The 26,063-nt window shown below is 44.4% G+C and overlaps 1 protein-coding gene across 6 annotated transcripts in view; it reads left to right on the forward strand.

Moving 5' to 3' along the window:
• Nucleotides 1-26,063, forward strand: part of Ampdeam (AMP deaminase) — a 67,546-nt gene that overhangs the window by 40,747 nt on the left and 736 nt on the right. For 3 of the 6 annotated variants that reach the window (XM_077707498.1, XM_077707494.1, XM_077707495.1), the window contains 9 exons: nt 5,556-5,603; nt 16,115-16,177; nt 16,633-16,764; nt 18,199-18,362; nt 19,260-19,386; nt 20,132-20,295; nt 22,820-22,940; nt 23,681-23,854; nt 24,772-24,882. In XM_077707498.1, the coding sequence (XP_077563624.1) occupies nt 5,556-5,603; nt 16,115-16,177; nt 16,633-16,764; nt 18,199-18,362; nt 19,260-19,386; nt 20,132-20,295; nt 22,820-22,940; nt 23,681-23,854; nt 24,772-24,882 (1,104 nt within the window). The remainder of the gene's footprint in view (nt 1-5,555; nt 5,604-16,114; nt 16,178-16,632; nt 16,765-18,198; nt 18,363-19,259; nt 19,387-20,131; nt 20,296-22,819; nt 22,941-23,680; nt 23,855-24,771; nt 24,883-26,063) is intronic. The other 3 variants (XM_077707499.1, XM_077707496.1, XM_077707497.1) reach the window with 1 other exon arrangement.

Here is a 26,063-nt window from a genome sequence, read left to right on the forward strand (position 1 = left end):
ACGGACAGATGCTTCCTCCTTTCTGTAATTGATTTAATTGATTGTAGGGTTTAACGCGCCGACGCAACGCAGGCGATGAGGCACGCCGTAGTGGAGGGCTACGGATTAATTTTGACCACCTGGGGATCTTTAACGTGCGCCGAAATCTCGTACACACGGGCGTTTTTGCTTTTCGCCTCCATCAGAAAAGCGGCCGCCGCGACCGGGAATCGAACCCGCGACCTTGTGCTCAGCAGCACAACGCCTTAGCCACTGAGCCACCGTGGCGGGTTCCTTTCTGTAATGCTGCAATGTAAAGATGCACAACATACAACCTATCCCTGTCTTCCATGCAACATCATCACTAGGCGTCACTGTGTTCAACAGCCCACAAAGTTCGGTAATACCGTATTTATTCGAATATAAGGCGAGGTTTCTTCCCAAAATCTGTAGTCTCAGAGTCGTACTCCGCCTTATATTCGAAGCTCAGAAATATACCTTTTTTTCTTTTTCGACTCTCCAAACTGCACCCTCGCCTTATAATTTGTGACCGCCTTATAATCGAATAAATGCGGTAAGTTTGTCACTGGATTGGCATCCCCATCCTTTTGAAATAAACATCACACTGCCTTGGGGAGTATTTCCAATTTGAAAACTTGACTGCATTGTTTCCCTTATAGTATGCTGACTGCGCTTCACAGACCAGGCTCCACATCTAGTGACGAGACACGGTGGCCTTTCGATTCATATCTCGAAGTAGTTGAGAATAACTGCAATTCCAGAACGAAACCAATCGCGAAATTATTGCCGCACAAACTGCCGCAGCGCATTTCACCCTGCCAGATTACTTGTGACTTGAGCTGGACAGAGCCACTCCACAAACTGTGCGAAGCAATTGCTCACATAACCATGTTGGAACGATGCCGCTGCTCACTGCAGCGATAGTCCCCATGGTTCGTGGACATGGTGGATACTTTCCCGTGGTTTTTCTTTGCAGTGATGTCAGTGCAAGCCATGTATGCCTGTATGAAGGCCAAACTTCTTAGGTACTACTAGTAGTTTGGGACAGTCTTTTCGGTATCGGTATTAAAGAAAGAGCAGCATCACAAGCATGTTTGTTCACCCATGCGGCCTTCATTGCTCTCACCTGCCTCCCTTTTGAAGATTGCCGCCACACCTCAGCTGATAGAGTGCTGAGAAAGAAGTCGGTGTAAGGCAACTATATTTTTGGTTCTTAAGAGTGAAGGCAACTATTGCAGCGTAGAGTTTTTAGACTGATAATTTGTAATTTAATATGTAGTTAATAACAGTAAATATATCCCTTTTAACTGTTATAACATGACAGCACCTTTGTTGCAGATAAGTGCGAGTGTGACATGAAGTTGACCAGTTATTACATGTGGGTTGACAAGTTAGAAATCAGACGGTGTAGATAAGGTAGTCTTTAGAAAGGCGGTTAATGCGGGTCAGTTTGGTTTGTGCCTAGTGGTTTGGGGCTGTGTCAGTGGCTGAGCGAGGTACCGGTATTTGCAAGGCCGAACCATTCATAAATTCGAATGTTAGGAATTTGAGCCTCAAATTAAAAGATTTGATCAGTCATTATCCGATTCGACCTCTAAACCCAAATATTCACACCTTGGTTGGAACTATGTTTCTCTTTGTTTTCTGCTGCATAATGTTTTGTACAGACATTATGCAGCATAACTACTAGAGCAGTTCCTGTTCCTGCTGTTGAAAGTTCCAGCTTGTGGCCAAAATATATATAAAAAAAGGGACCATGACGGAATTGTTTTTGGGTGTACTAAAGGTCGTATTCCTTTCATTTCTTGTGTTGATTCCTAGATCTAAGACTGGTTACACCTTACCTGGTATTAAAGGCCTCAAAGTTATTGTATTTGTGTATATTATTGGAAGTTGTGTTTTTTTTTTTTTGTCCTTTCTCGCGTTAATTCCTGTATCCAAGGCTGGTTACAGCTTACCTGCAATACTAGTCCACGTGTCGTTGCATGGGGCATGCAGTTTATGTTGGACACTCACTTAGGTGTGTCTGCATACACAAACTTTGCACACACATGCACTTGCACACAGGCGCAGTGGGACACTGGTTTCTCAGAGGAGACTACTTTGCAGTCGTCTTCACTGGTTGGCAAGAAAGGCCTCACCAATGCATGACGTAGAGAAGGACACTGCCACTGTGCTTAAGTGCACCAAGAACGCTTGGCTAATGCCAGCACCAGTGAACCGTTGCTTGCATGATAGAAAACTTGCCTTCTTTCCAAAAGTGTTATGCTAGATAGGAAGCATTCAGACGATCTCAAGAGAAGGAGAATCTTGTAGCTAAACCCCTCACTTTCCCACATGCCCCCTCTCTCTCCCCTCTAGCCTCCCTCTCTCTCTCCTGATCTCTCTCCTCTCCTCTCTCTCTCTCCCTATCCCCCCCCCTCTCCATCCTCCTAAAAAAGGGCTGTTTTTGAGACGATTTCAGACAAGCACTGTGTTTAAAACAGCTGTTTAGTTTTCGGTCATACAAAAACTCTTGCCTGCATGACGTGTGTTAAAGGTTAAGGATTTCCTTTCCAAAAGTGTTGCAGTGTAACACTAATGTCAACATCTGTTTTCACGCTACTGTTTTCATGCTTTGTGCTATTGTCAGAGCTTGTGCTATCCCTTCAAAGATGCTGGCTTCTTTTGACGATCTGACATGAGGCTGCACTCGTCTTATGGTACATTTATCTTGCCATTGAGTTTTACATGTTTTTCTTAGTACCAAATCGGCATTTTGCCTTAAAAGGGTTGTAAACACGATCCACTGAGTAGATTCCCATACAGTGCAGTCTCAGTGAGCTACTACCGCAAGAATTTTGTAAATGCGACATGCGGTTATAATGCTTAGAAACAGTGCATATTTATGGGCCTTTCTATGCTTCCCTCACCCAATCCTTTTGATAGCTCAGAGCTGGCTTGAGTCAGTGGCAGGCCTTGTTGTGTGTATGTCGGCTAACGGCTTCCGATTTAAGGCCATTGTCGACTAGTGTGCCTTACTTGCCATACCTCACTACCTTTTGGTATGCGTTAATAGAATTTTGTTCTCTGGCTTTGCAACCAGTGATGTTTCTGTCTACGCATTGACAAATGGTAGATGAAAATGGGTGTAGAATTCGAGAACACGAAATGCATCAGTTTGCATTTGGATTTCTAGTTTCAGGGCAAACATTTATGTCATATTTTTAATTTATTTTTAATAACTTAAGGGTCCCGAAAGACACTACATAGGGACATACAAGTTGTATAAGGTATGAAACACACACTACAAACAGTTGTTGCACTCAAGCCAGATAGACACATAATTTGACAAGGTGTGCCCACATGTGGCGTAAAGGGGTGGAGCAAGAAACTTGTTTAAAATTAAGTTTGATGTCCAGTGTTGTTTTAAAATAAGTTTGATGCCCTTTGGTGCCCAGTGTTGCTCAGGAGCAACAACTCAAACAATATTTTTTTCTCTCACGCTTTCTGGTTTTTTCAACATTTAATACCATCTATCGACAGACAAAGGATCCCAGGCCTTCAAAAATTAAAGAAGAGAGGGCAGTGCGTGCTTCCGTGTGCAAATATTGTTTACGCGTGTCAACTTGCATCGAGCCCGGGTGGCCCAATTGGCTTTCACTTGAACCATAGATCTTGGTGATCAAGGTAGCTATCTTGCTCAACTGATATATGGGCAGCCAGTGCCCACTGCTTCCCAGTGTCCATCCTAATAAACCAAATTTTTTTCTGACTTCATAATCGTGATGTCGGAAGTCCGTTTAGATCATAAAAAAACTTCTCACACGCTTAAGCAAAATAATAAAGTTTTGGGCATCAAAGGGTTAAAAAAGAAGGGATAAACCTAGATGAGTACGAAAGTGCAGTGCTAATCGAATAAAGGTGCCGGCATCCGGCTGCCGGGAGCGGGTGGTGCTTCGTCTCACCGGAAGTGCCCCATAGCGGGAATCTCTGCTCCCAAATGTGTCAACAGGCAGAATGGCCCGGGCAATTCAGAAGCGAAGGAAAGGGTTTGCAGACTATGCAGCAAAGCTGTGAGCTTTCCTCTGTGTGCAAAAAATGTTGTGTACCCTGCACAAATGCTGGTGACTACATACATAGCCTACCAACCAGGCTATATTTTTTCTGCCATGTTCAAAATGCACTTCAAAACCCCTTGAACTGCTGGGAGGGATGGGGTAGCTTAGGTATGAGGTCGTGGATCCAGGTCATGGGTCAGGTAATCTTGGTCTTTTGAACAGCATTTTTATCCCTTACGTTATGACATATTCTTCACACGCCATACATCTTGTAATACTGTACTTTTTATAGTCAAGATGATTAAGTTAACCATGAACCGTCAGGTTGCTGGGGATCTTTTCTAAAAGGCTTGTTTAAAATGTATTTGTTTTTCAACTCTAGACGTAACTTTGAAAGAACGAATTATGCTTTATTTGGTCCAGCAAAATAGACCTTGTTTACCATTTCTTTAGTACTATGTGTGACTATCACTCAATGAATGTCTTTTTCAGTTAACCACCACTGTAGAGCATAATCTCACCTATCAGAAAGTGCATTCGTATGACTTTGTCACTGCTTATTGCAGTCTTCTACAATAGTTACTTCTGGTAATCTTTCAAGTCCAGTAGCTAAGAAAAGTTCTCATCGAGCTAGTAGTGCATTTTTAGAAAATCAAATGCACAACGCCATAAATAACTTGGCCTTGTCAGAACAGTTTCGCAGGCATTATTTTCATGCATACATATCCCATGTGCACTGATACATGAATACATGTGACGAAAGGACCCACAAAACACAAGTGTGTGTGTTCCCTGTGTGCTTATTGCGTTTAGAGATGTTTGCTTTAAAAAACAGCTTTCTTTAATTGTTAAGTAAACTTTGTGAAACTTGTCAGTCTTGCAGATTTTTTCCCACTGATTTCAAATATGCCATTATGTTCTGAGTCAGTCAATTAGTTACCTAGTAAATAAGAGATAGTCATTTTTTGGGGCAGCAATAAACAAAACAGTGGTCATAAAGCTGTAATCTTTATATTTTTCAATGCTATGAAGCCTGGTGAGTGCAATAAGAGTTTTTTGATGCTCCGCTTGCATATAATTTTACAGCTCAGTGGCAAGGAACCATTTTGAATGCCCATTTCAAACACCAAAGTTTAATGAGCTGTAAAATTAGTAGCAAGCAGTGCATCAAAAAACAGATTCTCTTATTGCACCACCACTGTTTTGTATATTGTTGCTCCAAAAATGACTAATTGTTTGTAATTATCTTGGTAACTAATTGCCTGACTCAAAACATAATGGCATATTTGAAATCAGTGGGAAAAAAAGCAGCAAGGCTGACAAGTTTCACAGAGTTTACTTGAAAATTAAACGAAATTGTTTTAAAAGCCATGTTCCCCCTCAACAGCCGTTCGGGCTGAAAGCATGCATACACCCATGCTATAGTATCTTGCTTTTGGGATGAAGGGTAGCGGGGTAAGCCTGTTGTTGTCCTCACTGACAGCTCACCTTGAGTTTTTATATCTTCCTCCTTAGTATGGCTGTTTCAGCCGTGGCTTTGATCAGGAATTTGATGATGGAAAGGTGTGTATCCATACGGACTGTTTCTTTTGCAAGTGGCCCTTTTTTTTCCAAGGCTAGCTCTGCTTGGTTTTCCCTCCCGTTTTTGTTTTTCCCTCACGGGTGTCTCGTCACCGCATGCTTGCCTGAAATGCCAGGCCTGTGGACCATACCAGCCTTGGACAGGAGGCTTGCGAACAGAACGAAATCGAAAGAGGGATAAAAACTGTTTGTTCCTCGATATTTCCATTTGTGAACTTCAGCATCAATGCAGTGGCTGAATGGTGGAGCTCCGCTTGTTGGAAAAATCCACTTTATCGATCCCTGGTAGAAGAGGCATTAATTGGAGTTTATGTTCCGTTTTCAGCGTATTAGGATCTTTGCCATTTTGAAACTGGATTGCGGTGAGAAAGCGAAAAATTGAGCGGTTTAAATTAATCTGCATTCCTCCACTGTGGTACACCTCACAATCTGGGTGTTTTGATTCATTTGTTTACTAATTCAAAATACTTCTAAAGGCTGCCGTGAGGGGGTATTACATAGGGGAGGGGGGATAAAATGTTCAATCCTGATTTCAAAGCTTTTTTCTTTTCCTCTTATAAGTTGTGCATACGTCAGGAACACCAGCTGAAATTGCACATGTTGGCATCTAAGAATTAACATTTGTAGCAGCCTATTGGGTGCTAACCACTGAAAAATATCCTGCTGACATCAAGAGGTAGTGAGCTCGTAGTGCCTTGTCAATGCCGGTACTTGTGGGTGGCCTTTAGTTGTGGTGTACCTAAAGGGTGTAATTTGCATGCTATGCCTGATATAGCATTTCATAAGGCCATGTGTGTGTCTAATTTTGGTTTCTTTAGGGACTATAAAAACTTTAGTGAGTGCACTAAAACTTGGATAATTGCAGAGAAAGGGAATTTAAAAGCATGAAAAACTACTGGAACTTTCATGGTCTCTTAAACTAGTGCGCTTGTTATCTATGGGGCGTGATTCGAAACCCTGGATAATTACAATCCCTTTTGCTGATTGGCAAATCTGAAGGAACTTTTTCTGTAGTTGGACAGTATTCCAACCTGTCTGGCAGCTACTTATGTGTGAGAGACACGTTTCAAGCATATTTATACTTTTATACTTGTTTGACTATATGTATTTCGTCAGCCTGTATGGGCTAGTTAAAACTACTTTGTAGAAACTGATAATGTTAGCGGTTCTTGTTCGATGTATGCTGCATGGCATCCTAGGCAAAATAGCTGATTAGCTCTTGTCCTTGGCTGGGAGGGCTACTGACGTGGCTTGTGTCGGACTTGTCTTGCTTGACGCTTCTGTCGTGGAATCACATTTTTAAACTCTTCCCTCCCTGCACTGTGATTGGGCTGTTACGAGTGGTGGTCTGTCTGTGTAACCACTGCTGACCCTATTATGTGGTAGCCACTGATAAAAGCAGCAGTGGTAGTGTTTGGTTTACTTGAGGCAACGGAGGCGAAATAAAGTTCATCTCAATTGAATCAAATCGTGCCCATCAATCAGTGATGAGCTGCTAGGGCGTTTGCTGGGAGCTATGGCTTAGTTATGCCTCCACATGTGTATCTTTGCGCACCCACCCTGTTCAAGTCCAGAGGCATCTCATTTCTGCACTTATTGTATGCTTAAAGGGGCCATGGAAACAAAATACACGTTTGTTTTATTCTAAAGATTTCGTGTTTTATAGTGCCCCCAATGCTTTTCCGGCAGCAAATGATGCTGTATTCACTGAGAAATTAATCCATTTAGGTTAACATTTTGATTCTCCCACCAAATAATGTGTTTTTGTGACTTCTGCTAGGAAGTCATAAGTGCTCATATAGAAACGAACTTCCACTGCGTCATTTGGCTCTGCAGCCTTGCTTGCAGTCAGTCATCCCAGATGGCGCTAGCATACTGAGGCACGGACCGTTGTCCATCGTCGCTTTGTTTTTGACAGTATTTGCACCTGGCTTGTTTTTTTACTGAAGAAAGTAATCGTTTTGTGAAACATTGGGCATCCTCGATAAACAGGGTCACGTAAGGCAACGTCGCTTACACCAATCGGCCAGTGTCATGTAAGACAACTTCAAAGCAGCGGACAGCTGTGCAGCTAAAACAAGCATAGTGCACCCTGTACCAACAGCAGTGCGCATCAGTACTTCTATGCTTGCTTGTACTTTCGCAGCTTTCGTTACTTACCGCACCATTGTTACTGGTGTAAAATGAATATGCATTGCATTTAAGTGCAAATAGCTCATTCGGCAAGCTTGTAAGCCCTGCCTAATTTGCATTTGCTTCTGCCGGCCTCAGCCAATCGCACAGCTGGTGCCTATAAAATCATAGGTTCTGTTGCTGGAAATGAGCCAGTGGGTCGCGTGGCCATTCCCTTTTTTTGTAATTATATGGCTTGTTTGAGCGACATTTACATTACAAGTGGTGTCAGTATGATTCTAACGAGGCAACCTTTCGAAGTGGTGTCAGTATGATTCTAACGAGGCAACCTTTCGAATGAACCAAACTTGTGTTTTGTCTGCTTGGCCCCTTTAAAGAAGAGTCTGCTCTACGCATCTGCGCAAGTGTGAGCAATTGGTTTTGGGAATTTCCGGTTGGATACCTAGCTTGAGATCATGATGCTTCTTGATCTGCAGCATTTTGAGACATAGCACGCAAAGTATGCAACCAAGGACGTATCAAATCGCAGAAAGAAGGCGTCACTCACATTTAGTGCGTAGTTGTGGCGAAATTGGTTAATACAAGTGGCCCCAGCTCTCTAGAGGGACACACTGATAGGATGGTTTGTTCCTCTGTTGTACTTTTTTTCTTAAATCTTTTTCATTTTGACCCATTTTGTGATGGACACCAACATCTACTTACTGCCTTGTTGTGTTCTATTTTGGTTAACAACGTGAACGGGGAATGCAAAAAAATATGAACAGAAAAGCGCACAGTCCCAGATACACGTGACGTCATCTCGCAGCCGAGTTCGAAAGCTCTGCGTTTATCTTCCTCACATTTGAGAGTGAAGCGACACTGTGTATTTCTTTGGTTGCGTGTTTCAACGCCACAGCACAGCTGAGCAAAAAGCCAAGTTGCAAGCGCAACGTTTCACATCTAGCAAGGTCTGTATTGCTTACGGCACTAGACAGGACTGGCCTCAAAGTTATCGATAAGAGCTGGGCATGCGTGCTGCCATATGCTGATGCAAAGTGGGCTAAGTTAAGCACAACGCTATGGCTGGGTCTTTTTCCTCCAAGTGCAAATGGAACATGGGAAAATAGAAAGATTACTACATTTGACATGCCGCAGCTGAAGACTGAAATTCGCTTGCAGCACTATGGTGTTAAAAGGCACAGATACTAAAAAAAAAATATGTGGTGCCACTCTGCTAAGCACGTATTTGATTTAGCATTAGGCCGTACTCTCGAACACCCAAAGGAAGCCGCTCATATACGGAGGTTCTAAATCCAGCCGCTAGATAGCAAAGGATGTGCGCACCCTCTTGCATATTTTTTTGTATTCCTCCTAAACACTTGACATTCTCTTACGGAACAGCCCAGTGGAAAGCCTACTGCCAAAAATGACGAGAATTTCGCTAATATACCGTACAATTCCAAGCAAGAGCCCCCCTGCAGACAAGTCGAGATTACCGGCAAAGTGGGGAAGGGGCACTGTCCCAGAATGGCGCCAAAATTCAAGTTGGCCGCAACAAAACTCCTCGCCAAAAAAAAAAAAAAGAAAAGGAATGCACTTGGACCTAGCATTTTGCGAAGAATATTAGTTGTTGTTCTCGAAACTATCAAAAGATTCCTCTGAATCTTTCCAAAAAAAAGGTCGCAGCATTCCACTTGAAATCCGCCCCAGTCTCCTGGTACCATGGCTCCAACATCTGCCAGTCTATCATGCAGATCATCTTCCTCCGAGCCACCAAGTGCGTTACTTATGTCACAGCTCCTTAAGAACCGTGCCACGGTATTTTCTGGTACAGCAGCCCACGCCTCTTCAACAGAAACGAGCACATGCTGCCGCTAACTCCTTCAAAAGAAAATTACACCATCTTCCCGTAGGGGAACCCTGAGTAATATGCGAAGCAGCCATGGGGTCGACTGAAGTTCCCATTAGTTTTCAGTTCGTCGTTTCCGTTGATGTTCAGCTTCGCGTGCCTTCGTTGTATCAGTAGCTTGGCGTAGTTTGAATGAGTGAAGGACATAATGCGCTTTCATTGCACATGCTGCCGTCTCGGTTTGCAGTGCAGTGGGAAGAGTGCCACGTACCTCCCGTTACGGCCAGAGAGTCGTGGGATCGAAACCGGGCGCCGCCTAACTATTTCTTTTTATAGTGGACTGTGCTGACATCAGGCCAAACGCTGACGGGGCTGAAGAGACGCGCATACGCAGTAGAGTACGGACGGCAGACAACGACAACGAGGGAAGGAGGGACACAGCCCTGAGCATAAGATGCTTCGCATTTAAAACGAGAAATGGCGCGTAGAGATCGGGCTGCTAACCAGGATTGGATTGGATTGGATTATACACGGGCTGTAGCACGCCAATGTAGCCTGAGCACGTTTGATCCCCTTTTGTGGAGTGAAGGGAAGGCCCTTTCCCGAAATGGCACGGAGTTCTGAATGAAATTAGCAGTGGGTTTAGCGCCCCGCCCCCACCGTTACATGGGTGGGGGCGCTTGTTCAGAATTTTACGGTATCCGAAAAAATTTGGTGCCATGCAAAAAAATTCCATGCCATTCCACTCTATGAAGGTGGGTGACCAGCGAAGCTGTTTGTGTGTGATTGGTTAAGCACAAACTACTGCACAGGAATTGTGAGTGGGCTTCACTGTGCAAGACACGATGTGGGAAAGCCAGCCTACAAAGACCAAGTTTACATCGATCTTCACAAAGTTGGCTTCACTCCTAAACACAAGTGCATTGCTGGGAAGACATTTTTTGGGCGGCAATATATGCCAACTTATATACAAATACAAATTTTAAAATTTAAATGGGGCCGAAGGGAAAGGGTGTGCCGAAGTGAGGAGGGGAGCGGCTTTTCCCATCCCATGGATGAACGCAGAAAAAAACTTGGGAGTTAGCTTATGAAAGCCACGCTGCGAAAAACAAGAAAATATTTCTTCCACGCTTCCCAGAGGTAGGGTGACTGAACATGCCGTTTTGGCCGGGGCTGTTCCCACTTTCTGGCCTCGATGAAGTGCCATGTCCCATTCTTGAACATAGAAGATTACTAGTCACTTCTGAGTTGTAATTTTGCTAATTTTATGTACCCATATTTGGGTACGTAGCATAACCAGGAATGTATTTCAATGGAGAGCGAGTGGGGATTTACCAGGATTGTAACATGAAGTAGGTCTATGCAAAGCGAGCCGCAATTTATTCGTGTAAACACAGCCCCCTCCTTTTCGTGCGGCAAGGCAAAAGGTGCAGCCAGCTATAATACGCAGAAGGAAGCGTTTTCAGCGAGCATCCTGAAAGAAAGAAGGCCTGAAGTGTTTTCTCCTTGTTAAATGACAAATACTCGTTGTTCGTTGTCTTCTGATAGCTGCTGTTATTGTGGACAGTGCCAGTGGTTTTGCATTAGTATTTCGCTATTAGCCTCTAGTTTATAATTTCTACACACTGGCAGCAATTTCGATTGGCAGCAATCGTAGATGTGACTTTAAAAGCGGAGCGGTTTAAGCTTGAATTCCATCCGCGCCTGGCATTGCTCAAAACTCGGTGCAGAAAAGTGGAAAGGAGGAAAATGTTAGACCAAGAAGTGTGAGGGGAAGTGGCGAGGAGGAAAGCGGCCGACAAGCAGGTGTGGGGAGAAAGTGCGCGCTTCAAGAAAAATACGCTTCCCGTGGTTGGAATCGAATCTGGATCCTTCGCGTTATGAAACCGGTGTCGATACGATTACGCTATCATCGCATTCGGGGCACTCAGCATTTCCTTCGCGTTTGTAGCATCGGCATTGGCTTTGGACATTGGCTGAGTTGAGGTGGATAGATGTTTGGGTGGGGAGGCTCGCGTAGGGGATTGGCTGCACCTAATGATGACGTACGTAAGCTCTGGCATGCAGGTGTTCTCGTCGTTGAGAGAGGTGGCGTGCGCTCAGCAACATCCATGTCCGATCTATTGATAAGATGGGCAAACCTAAGAAAAGCCAAGTTAGAGCTCTTCCCTCAGCCGTCGCGTCTCAGTTGCGAATGTGGCCAAGTTTTTTTGCAGAAGACCATTGTAGACGGTTAGTGCTGCCTGCCCGTTTTGCCTGTCAGCTGATTTCTGTTGCAGCTTTCCCAATGCTGCAAGCGCTATCCCAGAATGGCACCAAAATTCAAGATGGCCGCAACAAAGCTCCCCCCCACCACCACCAGAAAAACAAAACAAAAAAAATTGCACTTGGATACTTTGTGGGTGCACAACCACAAAGCCTATGAACTATACGGAAAAACCAAAACCTGAGCCTCCACTATATTCCCAAGAAATTCAGCCAGTCTGCCATTTGAGTTCCTCACCAGGGTTCCTTTTGCAGTAAGAGCCTTGGGGCGACTGGTCGACTGCAGTGCCCTCTAATTTAACTCGACCATGTTTGATATCGAAAAATTTTTCTAACAACAGTACTGCTGTTTTAGAGCCTTGTTCTTACCTAATTATTTGTTTTATATCGCCATCTCTTATCTGAAAAAAGTTTTTTCTGGGCATTTTCAAAGTGTAGGCAGTACTGTGCACAACTCTGATTGTCTGCTAACCACAATGTGCGGACAAAAACAGCAGGCAGTGGTGTGCACATAAACAATGCTTCTTTTTCACCTTTGTGTTATTAGAAAAAGCTATTCAGGTAAGAAAAAGTAAGAAAACAGGTAGTTAGGTGAGAAGAACGTTTTGAAATAGCAATTTATTTAAACATTTCTCAATTGCAAACGTGGGGAGTGCAATGAGGGAATGCTGAAGTCAACCGTTGTGCAGTTTCGTGTGTGTTTTTATTGCTGTGATGGCAGGCCATTATAAAAAAAATGGCCCTGATGGCAGACTAGCCAGACTTCTAGGGACTATTCCTCCACACTCGCGTTGCCGTCATGCATGCGTGCTGAAAAGGAAAGAAATCGCAGTATGTTTGTTGTACGAGCCCGAACATAATGCAGGGTCTGTTCTGAAACAAGCAGTATAGCAGAGAATAGTGAGGATGATCATTGGGGTATATGCTGCAAGAATGATTCGTTAGTATTAGTTTCCATTTCATGCAGAATGATAACAGACTCTGATAAAAGTTTCCAAACAAATCCTTCTGAAAAGGTAACTTCCACTGCCATGCCCTGTCCTGTTAGTACTGACTTTAACATGAACTGCAAAGTCATGCCCTAAAAGGTAGTGAGCAGGGCATTGTTTCAGAAATGTTAGTTATGTTAATATGTTATACCTTTTGACGTCTGTATTCACGATCACCTTCTCTTCCCTCTGGGATGTCCTGTTTCTTGCCCTAACATTTTCCTGCCCACGGGAAAAGCAGTGATTTTGGGTAGTCTAGCAAACAATTTTTTTTTCTGGTTGCAAAAAATATGCAACATATAAGTGTGTGGTATCAAATTGTAGAAGGTTAAATTTCCTTTGCAGTGGTGATTGTTTCGAACAGAAATTTTGTATTTGAAAAAAAAAAAAGAGAAAAAAAATCTGTACAGAAAAGTTTTGGGACAAGGAATAAGCAAAAAATTTCCCCGCATTTCCCCGAGGGGAAGAATGTGAAAGTGCGAATGCAGGAGTTGAATTTGCGCGGTTCGGTAATGTTCGTAAAAGAGAGATCACACACACACACACAACTACAAAGAAAGAAAGATGCATTTATTCACAGACACCTATTTGTGTTGTCGCTGCACTTGATTGCTAGAGCGGATCTCAGCTTTGAAATTTCGTGTCAGTACTCCTTTAAGCGGGTGCATTAGCCCTTCTCACGCCCGATTCCTGGCCAATCCCCCACGTGGGTATGTGCCATGTCAGCGGCCAGGCAGCGCGCGCCCATCTCCCCCCGTTGCCAAGGAAGACGAGGAGATTCCTGGCCAATCCCCCACGTGGGTATGTGCCATCTCCCCCCGTTGCCAAGGAAGACGAGGAGCGCGCGCACCCGCAGCTGTTGCTATGTGGACGGACGGCGGTCAACGGAATTCAGGGTCGCTTATAAAGTGCATTCGCACTTAAAACGTTGGTGTTGCTCCATTGAGAAAAAAACACACAAAATTTAAGACATTCATTTTGTACATCAGTATACTGTCAGTGCAAAATTCCTGCAAATAGTATCAAACGCCTGATGTAAAATTTTTTGATGTACAAAAAGAATGTCAGCACTAGTAAGCTTTGTGCCACTGTGCAAAGCAGTTCCTCGAAACATAGGCTGGCCACACATCCATTGCAGAAAACATTGCTTTTCTTTTTTTTTTTTTTTTTTTTCGTAGCACAGCTCACAGTTTTGATACTTTTGCATTTTCTGGGGCTTGCGCCAAAGATGGGTGTCAGGTTCTAGACCGGTTTGGCGCAGTGTCGCTGTCGTTACTAAAATACAATGACAAAAAGTTGTCCTCGTGTCACTGCTGCTAATAAAGTCGCACGTAGAATCGTCCAAATCACTAAAACTGCGGCGTTTCTGCGGCGTCGTAGCATGCAGTGTCAACCCTGTCTTGGTATCATCCGAGCACCCGTCGCATGACATCGGTGGGGCTTTAAAAAAATCGCGGCACGCAGAAAAAGAAAGTAAATGGCGCCAGCTCTCAGAGTGCACTCGTAAAGAGCCAAATTCGAATGGGAAAATGCCAGAATTTGAACTTGAAAGCGTCGATAGTATACTATCGAGTAGAATAGGTGTGGACAGAGAGGTGCTACGGAATGTGATCGCCCTATCCTGAAAGCTATTTCATATTAAGCCCCAAATACTGCTAGAAGCATATCTGTTTTTAAAAATTACCGCAGGTCATCGTACATTGGCACAGGACCCTTTACTGCTATGGTGTGCGCAACATTTTGCAAGCTCCTGTTTATTTTTTGCGTTGGGAAATTATGTATATAAGTTGTCAGAACACCAACTTACCCAGCTTTCCACCATCATCGAAACATGGCATGCCTACACAGTAGCATTCAGCGAGAAAGGCGGAGAGGAAAGGTTCCATCCACAGTGAATTGCCTAATGAAATGCTTAATTAAACGAGGCATCGTAAAACCTAGTTGCTTCCGTCACCAAAAAATGCGTGTCTGTTTAGGAGGCATCACAGCTGCAGTCCCTTATGTGCGGGCAGTTTAGAAGCGCTTGTTGGGGGATAACCGCTCTATCAACCCTAACGCCGACCTGTATTCATGCACGCTGCCAAGGTAAGCCGTATTTGTCGAACACAATGGGCGGAAAATTTGGTTGAGCTGAAAGAGGAGGAACAGCGCCTAAGTGTGCTGTCACTAATGTTGATCGTTGGTGGTTCTTCACATCGGTACTGTGCAGGTCAAAAACTGTTTGGTTTTGCGTGCAGTAATGAAGGGCAGTGTCAGTTTGCACCGCCTAGAGGATCTTTAAAATGAGCTAGATTTTGGTTTACAAGGTGTTTATTCATGTCTCCACGAAACTAATACACCAGGGAGCAATTTGACGTGTCTTAACTTGTTTTCTTAAGCCATTCAAAATCTATGCGTTCGCTTGTCATCATTTTCGTCCATCCCGTGGGACACACTTTCGAGTCGAAATTTGTTAATTTTGTGGCTTCTTTGTGCTGCCTGCGCTTGTTTGATGGTAAAATGCCCACGTCGCAGTGTTCCTGTCTATCGCAATGCCTCCTCAGTTATGGCTTTGTGTTTGACTCCCACTATTTTTTAGTGGATTTGTTTAGGTCATGTTGATTATCCGGAAAAACAGCGCTGTTGTTACAGCAGAAAAAAAAACTTAATCCACTCAACCTGCCACTCTTTACACCCCACTCGCAATGTTGGCCCTCACCTTGATGAAGTTGTCGCACACTTGTTCATGTGTTCCCTGCTGGCTTAGTACTGGGGCCTCTGTTATTGTTGTATGGGTTCAACTCTGCATGTTTCTACTTTTTTTTTGTGGCTTCTTTTGCTTGGTGCATGCGTAACTGCCTTGCCCTTGCCACTAAAGCTCCGATAGGAAGGGGCCAGTTATTGTTCCAGGGCAAACCCAAGACGTCAGTGTTTTCTGACAAGGGTGGAACGTTAGAAACGTACCTTTACGCATAAAATTTACGTGAAAATTGCGAACTTTTCTGATTCTCGGTCCTATGTCAAATTATAAAATTAAACTTTTACCACCATTTTAAATTTTAAAATGATGGTAAACCATTTTACCATTTTTTACTACCACTTTATTATTTTTTACCACCATTTTAAATTTTTAACCACCAAGAGTGAAATTTTGTTTACTGCCATTATGCTTTAAAAAAGAAGCGCACGTCTTGCGTTTGCCTTGCCACAAAACAGTTGCTCGAACTTTGCACGCTCGTGAGTTGCGTTGTAAGTACAAGCCGAATTCCCAAAGCTTGTTCTTTCTTGCTGACTTCTAGGTCTTCAGCACCATGAACATCACGGCTTATGATTTGAGCGTCGACATGCTGGATGTCCACGCAGTAAGTACGGCAGTTTGTGCAAGAAAATTGTCATTGTGCCTAAAAAGCGTTTGAATTGAGGCGGTTTCGCGAAGTTGCCTTGAAAAATGCTACTTGAAGCGCTGTAAAAAAATATTGAATACCAAAGAGTCCTTGTAAATAAATGGAAAAGTTAAAAAATGTTTACAATGTGTTCATTGAATGAAGTACTTTTTTCTCAGTATTGTGTAACTTACATTGTAGTTTTGTATTGTAAATGAAACAGCACAAATTTTTATAGCCCAGAATGCAAATCGATTGATTATTGATTGATTCCTGCTCTCAAAAGGCTCATTATTGTTTGCAAACGATTCGCTACTGCTGTCACAGAGTTCTTTCTGTAACATGATGCAGATAGCTTCTCAAAAAAGTAAATGGTGGTAGATAGAAAAATAGTGGCCTTGTTCATTGAGATTTTTTCCGCCTGTTGCCACCAGGATAGGAACACGTTTCATCGCTTCGACAAGTTCAACACCAAGTACAACCCTGTTGGCGAGAGCAGGTTGCGAGAGATATTCCTCAAGACCGACAACTACATCGGGGGACAGTATTTTGCCGAGATTCTTAAGGTTTGTGAAATGTTAAAGCCTCCCTATTTAACACATGCGCGACATTTATCGTGTTGGAATGCTTGGTTCAGTCTAATGTGCGTGCTTGATTTTTCTAAATTTGTGTTGTTAGTGTATCAGTATGATTTCATCGCTAGCCTTTGCTGATAATTTGGCTTTGAAGTTCAACTGATTCCTCTGGCTGACAGATGCATGAGGAAAGGAACTAACTTTATATTACTTTCACTGAAAAGAAGTGGAACTGCAACTTCTGCCAATGGGCGCGTTAAACTGAGTTAAAGGAGCCATGCAGAAGACAAAATACAAGTTTGTTTTATTCGAAAGATTTTGTGTTTTATAGTGCCCCCAGCGCTTGTCTGGAAGCAAACGGTGCTTTATTCACTTAGAAATTAATCAATTTAAGTTAAAATTTTTATTATCTCACCAAGTCGTATGTTTTTGTGACGTCTGCAGTGACATCACAAGAACAGGTCTTCAAGTAGAACCTAGTGCGCCATTAGGCTTTGAAGCCGACTGCGGAGCCTTGTTTGCCATCAGTCCTCCTAGATGGCACCACCATACTGTGCGGGGACATTTTCTGCCTTTGCTTTGTTTGTGACCGTATTTGCACCTGTGTATTTGCACCTGGCTTGTTTTTGTTAAGGTAGAAAAGGATTGTTACGTGAAACGTGGTGTTGACTCGACAAATATGGTCACGTAAGACACCATCGCTTACGCCAGTTAGCCAATGTCGTCTGAGACAACCCCAAAGCGTCTCACTGCTGTGCAGCTAAAACAGCATAGTGCGTGCAGTACCAACAGCAGTATGCATTGGTACGTCAATGCTTACAAGTACTTTCGTAAGTTCCACTGTTTATCTCACCATTCTTATTGCTATAATTAAAAAAGAATGTGCGCTAAATTTAGGCACAAATAGCTCATTTGGCAAGCTGATAAGCCCTGCCTAATTTGCATTTGCTTTTACCGGCCTCAGCCTATCGCACAGCTGGGCATATGACATCATAGGTTCTGTCGCGGGAAATGAACTAGTGGGTCGCATGGCCATTCCCTTTTTTCCTAATTATACAGCATACTTGAGCAAATTTTTTTGTTAAAAGTGGTGTCAGTATGATTCCTACGAGGCAATCTTTCGAATGAGCCAAACTTGTGCGTTGTCTCCATGTCCCCTTTAAGAATCGAAACCTGCTAGTTTTAGTCATCTGTGGCTTGGTGTGAGTTTATAAGGACAGCTGTAGCAGCTTTAAGTTAGGTGCAGTTTAACATGGGCCTAAAGCATAGCCGAAGCCTTAGTCTGACCAAATTAAATGTCTGGATGAGAGGGCGGATGTGTAAAGAAGGGATTGTGAAGGAAATTTCTAAAATTTGGTTTAAATGAAAGGCGCAGAGAGTGCGGCTCCGACACCATCCTTTTCCTTGCTTGGTTCTGCGTCCCAGGAGGTGATGAGTGACCTGGAAGAGAGTAAGTACCAGAACGCAGAGCTGCGGCTCTCCATCTACGGCCGGTCACGCAACGAGTGGGACAAACTGGCCCAGTGGGCCGTTCGGAACACCATGTACTCGGACAACGTCCGCTGGCTCGTTCAGGTGCCCCGACTCTAGTAAGTGCGACACATTTTTTGTACATCACGGTCTCCGATTATAACGTGTGAACTATGGTTGTGCAAGTGGGGTTTAGAACATGTCTTGCCCACACGTGGCCGAAGCACTGGCACTCCTCCTTCCCCTTTGTGGAAACATTTTTACGCAACATTAATTTAAGCTATTTTATGTTATGCCGTTAAAAGAGCTGCACGTGGGCAGTCTTGCTGAAAACTGAAATCTCTGTTCAAGTGGTTGTACATTTACAGGCAGTGGTTTTACTGACCAGGAATGTACTACTAGCTGTGTTATTTGATTACAACGTTTAATTACAAAAGTTTGAGGTCAGTGTTTTTATTGAGCTGGATTTTGGCTGTCAAATGTTTGGCCCACTGCAGAAATGACTGCCTTCAGAGGCCTGGTCAGTTTGTGCTGTCTGCGAGCGCAGGCCCAAAACGCGCAGCTCTGGGACAGGCTGTGAGGCTTATTGACATGGTATAAGCACATACATTTATCAACAGGGGGGGGGGGGGGAGTCTGTTAACTTGGATTCAGTTCATCTGTGGAACTTAACTATTCAAGGTGCGGTCTCGACAACAGATTCTTCGGTGCCGCAAAGATGTGTCCTTTGGCTCAGTCACTGCCCACCGACTGAGTCCGTGGTCATGTTTTGTTGTTTCACGCCGTGGGAACGCTGCTTGAATCGCTGCCCAAAAATGCCCAATTCATCAATCTAGGCCGCATTTCATCGCACAGATGGCACTATGTATACCACTTCAACATTTTTTTGTGTATTTTGCGGCTTTGTCCTTTAATCTCTGGGTGTGGATGTCCTCCATACGTTGCGTGCTTAATCAGTCCACTTGTGAACTGCTGCGTCACATGTTCTCAGAGTTCTGAATTCTCTTGCCTCCCAGTGACGTCTTCAAGTCCAACAACCTTGTCAGCAACTTCGAGGAGATCCTTGAGAACATCTTCCTGCCCCTCTTCGAGGTCACGAACAACCCGAGCTCACACCCTGAGTTGCATCAGTTCCTACAATATGTGAGTTTTGTGACAACTTCTTTTGACAGCCACAGCCTTTGAACCTTTGCTGTTGCCCAGTGATTCCTTGCTTTCATGGGTATTTTTAAGCAGAGGAAGTTGCTTGGGTGTTTTAAGGATGTTTGCTGTCATTTGTTTGCGCAACAGTAGTGATTCCTCTACCATGGGATTGTGTTGTGTAGTTTGCTATCTTGCCTTTATCTTTATCTTAAGCCTGGTTATGTCCACTGCAGGATGAAGGCCTCTCATAAAGATATGCAGTCATGCCTATCGAGTGCCTGAAGGCCAATAGTGTGATTGTATAATCATTGGGAGGCTTTTAGCAAATGCACTCAACCAGGGTTGCTGAATCCTTGTCTGGTGAGGAAATGCTGTTTGTGTCCCAGGGAGCCTCACCAAGCGTGCTTCAACCTATCTAGTACAGCCTCCCGTGGTATCCGGCGGCGCTATGTACTGGATCAGGCAGCATTTCGAACGCGGTACTATGCTCTAGAGGCGTAGCATGGAAGGTGCATAGAGCGTGCAAGGAGAGCGGCAACGCTTCCTCCCGTGCTTTCTTCTGCCCCGAAGCGCTTTTCTTACCTTATGATGCAGCTAATGAAATGAATGGCTTTCCAAGTGAAAGTGTTGAAAGTGCTTGTTTGCTAGCCTCTTCATTTTTTTTTTTTTTCTTTTATCGTGCCAGAGATTTTGTTTAGTGAAAATCTCCCCCTGCCGCCCTCCTCAATGAATTAACCTCTGCCAGATTGTGGGCTTCGACTCGGTGGACGACGAGTCCAAGCCCGAGTACCCCATGATCGACAAGGACGTGCCCCTGCCGCGGGATTACACTGACGTGGAGAACCCGGCCTACAACTACTACCTCTACTTCATGTACGCCAACATGTGCGTGCTCAACCACTTCCGCAAGTGAGTATGCTACTACGCCACCGCTGTTTGCTGGCTGCCCTACAAGCAACTAAGCGTGTTGGTGCAAACGTTAAGGCAAAGGACAATACTCATAATTTACTGGCACCGCACACGAGTTTCTGAAGAGACTGTGCTGCTTAGTGTATGCTTGTACATCTGGTTCCTCACTGGGATGCCTGCCTAGGGTATCAGGGTTGAGGCTGTTCCCCTAGCCTCGTGGTCATGTGTGTTTAGAACTACAGCATGTGATTCTGTGAGAGAGTGAAATTTTACTGTGTTTCTTTAGGTGCTGGTAGCCACACCCGTCAGTTATGTATCTAGTTGACAAATGTTGCTGGAAAAATCGGTCACTCTCGTATGTGCTTGCATCAAAAATATTTTTTGCGTGTACAGCCTACACTCATTACAGCGGATCTAGCATTAATGAACTACGGCTTAGAACAGACCATTTCTGTCGGTTTCCTTGGTGCCCATGTATTTATGCGGGATCCATTCCATTCATAACGAACCCGGCTAAAGCAGACTATCGGCTACAACAGAGTAAACTTTAGGCAAAAATTGTTTTGACTGATTGTTACTAGCGGACTTCCGTGGTACCAACACCCGATGTGCATTTTCTTTGTTTATTTTGGCGAAGGAGTTTTTATGTCTGGCAACATCGTCACCGTAGAACGGGTTGTTGGCGCAGCCAACCCAAGCCAGTGCCAGTGGCTTTTTTTGTGTGTATGTGTGTGTGCGTGTGTGTGTGACCAGTGGCAGGGTAACTGATTTCACTGTCGGATAAACTAAGCATAATTAACGCTGTCGAACATGGCGGAAAACAGGCTGAATTCGGCATAATTGCAGTCCTGTCTAAGCAGGCGATCCGCTCAATTGTCAAGAACAAGGCCACTTCTGAAAAATGCAACTTCGGTGAGATTGAAGAGCAGCGTTTTCGAATACGCTAAGTGGTGCACCCAGAGGCCGAGCCTTCCCTCATCACAGCAGTTCTTTATGTAGTAAAGAACTCCGGTTCAGTGACGTTCAGCATTTATTATTCCCACGCATGCATCGTTCCCGTTCCATTCCCGCTCCTGAGCAAATAGTCTCTAGGTGCTGAACCACACTCGAGTCTCTAGGCTCTCAACTCTCGGCACTCTCTAGGTACCTAGAGTCTCTGGGCACTTTAGAGCCGAGTCTCTAGGCACTTGACCGCAAGTGCTAGGCCTTTTTCAAGTGCCGGTGCTGAGTTTCAAAAGCTGCATTAGAAATTCTTTTACTCTGGGTGAATGCTGTGCAGAGATGCTGCAGGCGTGTCGAAAGAACAAATTGTCTGTAGCATTTATATGCAATACTGGCCAAAGTTCCCACTTTATGCTCGTATATCCCCCCTGTTTGGATACCGCATACCTTACTTCAGATACGAGGACATTTCTTTCTGAATTAAGAGGGCCCATTGTAACAGGCGTATACTGTACTATGAGATGGCGTGTGTGTGGATAGGCCCACTAGTGCTGGGTACTTTTATTTTGTTTGGCAGGAAGGTGTGCTTTGGTAGGCTCAAGAGCTGCTATGTGGAAAGTGCGAGCATCTAGTGCTTAGTGCTAATGGGATACACATGTCTTTAACAAAAGTCTGATGTTATGAAAAATTGCATACAGCTATTTACAATGCTTAATAAAAAGGCTTGTATGCCTCCTTCAAGCATTATGAGCTGAAAAATTTTGTTTCAGTTAGTGTCTCTCTTTGGTTTTTAATGCATTTAGCAACAACCGTCACATCCTAAATCGCCTGTATAGATGGTATTCACTAAAAAGTTTGGCTGCCAATTCGTTTGCTTGGCAACACTGGAAACAGCCACGGGCATGACCGAAGTGCCATGGACATGGCACGGCTTGTGCTACTGCGCTTGCTCGCCTGAAGAAAAAAAAAAACACTGGCGTGTGTCATCTGCTCCGTTTCAACCTGATTCCCAATGGTGGTGTCAACAGAGGTGTTATTATTCACACTCACATTGGAGTCTAGGCATTACTTTGTGTTGGGTGGGGTAGCATTTGGAACGCCCAACATACATCATGGGCTTAGCACGGACAAGTACCGCCATCCCGTGGAGCCCGACGTAACCAGCGACGGAGCACTCACATGGTTGCCTGCATGCGTGTCTCACCAGCGAATACAACCTATACTTGGGCTGCATATATGGCTTGTCTGGCAGACTGTTCTGACAAATTAACAATGCGGCATCGCTTAACTGTTGTTGAACAATACCCGCATTGGTGCAAGCCCTGTTAAGAATATCTGAAGCCGAAGTTTGCATCATAGAATGTTGTGGATGTCGTATTTCATGAGGGGTAAAAATTGTTCCAAGAACGGGCGAGATAAGAGGCGGTCGGCAGGATGAAGAAAAACCGCTACACTAGTATCGAGACCAACATAAAATGTGGCGTTCAACATCTCCCTCTGAGCTAGCTGGCTGTCTCTCAATATGTTTAATCACTGCGCCCCACGTGTGATCTGTCTCTCTCTTTCTTTCTCTCATATTCAGGAAGAGGGGTCTGAACCTGTTTGTGCTGCGGCCCCACTGCGGGGAGGCTGGGCCAGTGCAGCACCTGGTGGGAGGGTACCTGCTCTCGGAGAACATCAACCACGGCCTCCTGCTCAGGAAGGTGGGCCCCTCCTTCCTGTCAGCCCTGTCTGTTCCGGCTAGAAACCACCCTAAGTGGGCTCCCAGCTATGTTCCGTTTCAGAACTGCTCTAGGCAGCCTTATCTTATCAACCCTGTTCCAGTTAAAAACTACTCTAGGTTGGTCAATCTTATCAACTCTGTTCTGGCTAAAAACTACTCTAGGCGGGCTAATCTTATCAACTCTGTTCTGGTTAAAAACTACTCTAAGCAGGCTTATCAAGTCTGTTCTGGTTAAAAACTGCTCTCTAAGTGGGCTCAGGTTATCAACTCTGTTCCGGCTAAGAACTAGTCTCTCTGGGCTCATCCTATCAGCTCTGGCCTGGCTAAAAACTACTCTAGGCAGGCTCATCTTATCAACTCTGTTCCGGCTAAAAACTACCCTGGTGTGCTCGTCTCACCAACTTTATTCCGGTTAAAAACTCATTTTGTCAACTCGGTTCTTGTTGACTCGAGCTCAATAAATTACTGGAAGTCCATTGAACAGATGTTAACATTTGTGGGTGGCTCTGTACCATTAACTCAATGGAGGGATGAAATCAGAAAATTGGGAGGCAAAGGATTGATTAAAGCCAGACAGGACAGGGACCGTCGAGAACGGACATGGGAAGGGCCTGCCTTTGTCGTGCAATGGGAACGAACAGGATGATGATGACGATCGTGTGGGCGGTAGACCGCAGGCTTTCCTTTAAGAGTCCCTGGTTGTTTTCCGTGGCGTTGCAGGTGCCGGTGCTGCAGTACCTGTACTACCTGGCACAGATCGGCATCGCCATGTCACCCCTGAGCAACAACTCGCTCTTCCTCAACTACCACCGCAACCCGCTGCCCGAGTACCTGAGCCGAGGCCTGTGCGTCTCCCTCTCCACCGACGACCCCCTGCAGTTCCACTTCACCAAGGCACGTCGCCCTCTCCTCCCGCCAGGCTCGGCGGAAGTTCCCCCTAGTTGTGGAGTGGGATTCATTTCATTTCATTTCCACCTCAAGGGGGCACGAGGGTCTTTGATAAAAGACTTCATTTTTGCAGTTATGATGGTGGAAATCAAGGGACAGATGTAGTTTTTCGTTCTGATTGTACATATAAAATTTGTTCTTTTGTAATGCGTCTATATCCAAATTTATTTGGATTTCTGCACTTGATTTTTTGACAGCTTTTGTAAAAAACTGCCAGAGGGATGCAGCTGAACAAGGTGCCGGTGAACTGTGCCCAAATCAAGGAGTGCAATAAGAGTAACGTCATCATTCTGTCTTGTCCGTAGCAAAAGTTATGACCATTTGAAGTTTGGGCCTGGAAAGCGGGAACCAGAAAGACCGGTTTTGCCTTCGAGGCCCAAACTTCAAACGATCGTAACTTGTGCTACAGACCAGCCACCTGGGAGGACTTAGGGCAAGCAAGGGTGCAGGCCGAATGATGCAGTGGACGTTCGTGTTAATACGCGCCGTTATGCCTTCATTGCAGATGTCACGGAAACACACCATTTGACGGGAGAATCAAAACTTTAACTGAGATTGATTACTTTCTAAGTGGTTGCGGCATAATTTGCTGCCGGAGAAGCGCTGGGGGCACTACACGAAGTCTTTCGAATGAACCAAACTTTGTCTGCATGGCTCCTTTAAGGATGACAATGGAAAGGGACGATAAACGTGCTTCATTCATCATTTTGTGCCCTTGTAGACATCACATATCGTTTCTAGTGCGCAGGGATGTGCAAAAGCCAACTTTTGCGCTCCAGTTTGGGTGTTCCAGGCCTTATCCCAAACGTGTTCTCTACCTTCTGCAACGTGTGGCTGAGCTCGTACGTTTGGTGGCAATGCAGGAGCCCCTGATGGAGGAGTACAGCATTGCAGCCCAGGTGTGGAAGCTGAGCAGCTGCGACATGTGTGAGCTGGCACGCAACAGCATCATCATGAGCGGCTTCCCGCACAAGGTCGGCTCTCTTGAAGAACACGTGTGCCGCTTGCTGAATGGTTTCTTGTTCTGCATGAGCTGGGCTTTTGTGGGATGAAAAAGCGTGGTAGTGCAGGCTTGTTGGTACATACTTAGCATTTGAACAGCAGCACTTAAATAGGACAGAAGATTGACAGGACAGAACACTGACTAGCAACAACAAGGTTTATTTCATCGTGGCGGAATATCTACCCTCAAAGAAAAATATACGCAGAACAGAAAGAAACAGATAAAGGGTATCTTGTTGTCCATATATTGAAACTAATGTTTGTTCGACATTTCAACATTCACGTTGAAAAAAATGGAGCGCAGTTTCATCAAAACCTGTAAAAGTGATGTAAATGGCGTAACATCTGTGTTATTTTGACAGTCATTTGGTATTTCTGAGGGGTGTGAGCATATTGAAATTTTCAAACATGAATACGAATAAGCCAAAAAACTGTCTTCGAATATCAAATTGAATATTGAATATGTGTGTAGCAATTAAGGGGAGATGCTCCTCAAAACACTTTTTCTTTAATATTGTACCTAAGGTTATGAAAATTTGGCACTAGGTCGAGTTTTTAATGCTGATTCCTTGTGTGTTTTTAGTTTTTACGTAGCTTTGTTAGTTTTTGTGTGAGACAGCCCTCAAGAGGAAAATATAGGGCTGTTTGTGCGCATCTTTTTTTATAATAAATATTTGTTTAGAGCAGCCTGAAATCTCTAATTTTGTGGCTTAGGTAATGAGGTCGTATGTAGAAAGCTATACTCGGTGACAACTTAAGAACGGCACCGGAAGTTGCCGCTGTGCCTTATCACCGTGGCCGGATGTTTCTCCGTGCGGCGCAACTAGGGCGTTACTGGGAATATTTTGAACATGGCGTGAGCCGTTCCCGTGATTTTGTGGACTTAATATGCTTATAAACGACTCCAGTGACGACAAACAAACTGCGTGAGACAAGGCAGGTGATATCACGCATTCATAGCAAACCCCTTTCAAAACGCGCGCGCACTGACATCACGGGTCCGGCGCTTTGGCGGAGTGATACACTACATGAGGTGGTGCCGTTCTTGAGTTGTAACCGAGTATACTTAAAAGTTATTCACTTAATTCCTATATTTGTGAAAACATTCATGAACACCTGTGGGAGTTCTGTAAGAGTCGGCAAAGGAAGAAAA

This window comes from Haemaphysalis longicornis, unplaced genomic scaffold (assembly GCF_048455015.1).
Source record: "Haemaphysalis longicornis isolate Haplotype H1 unplaced genomic scaffold, Haemaphysalis longicornis Haplotype H1 scaffold_4, whole genome shotgun sequence".
In the NCBI taxonomy this organism is placed as follows: Eukaryota; Metazoa; Arthropoda; class Arachnida; order Ixodida; family Ixodidae; genus Haemaphysalis; species Haemaphysalis longicornis.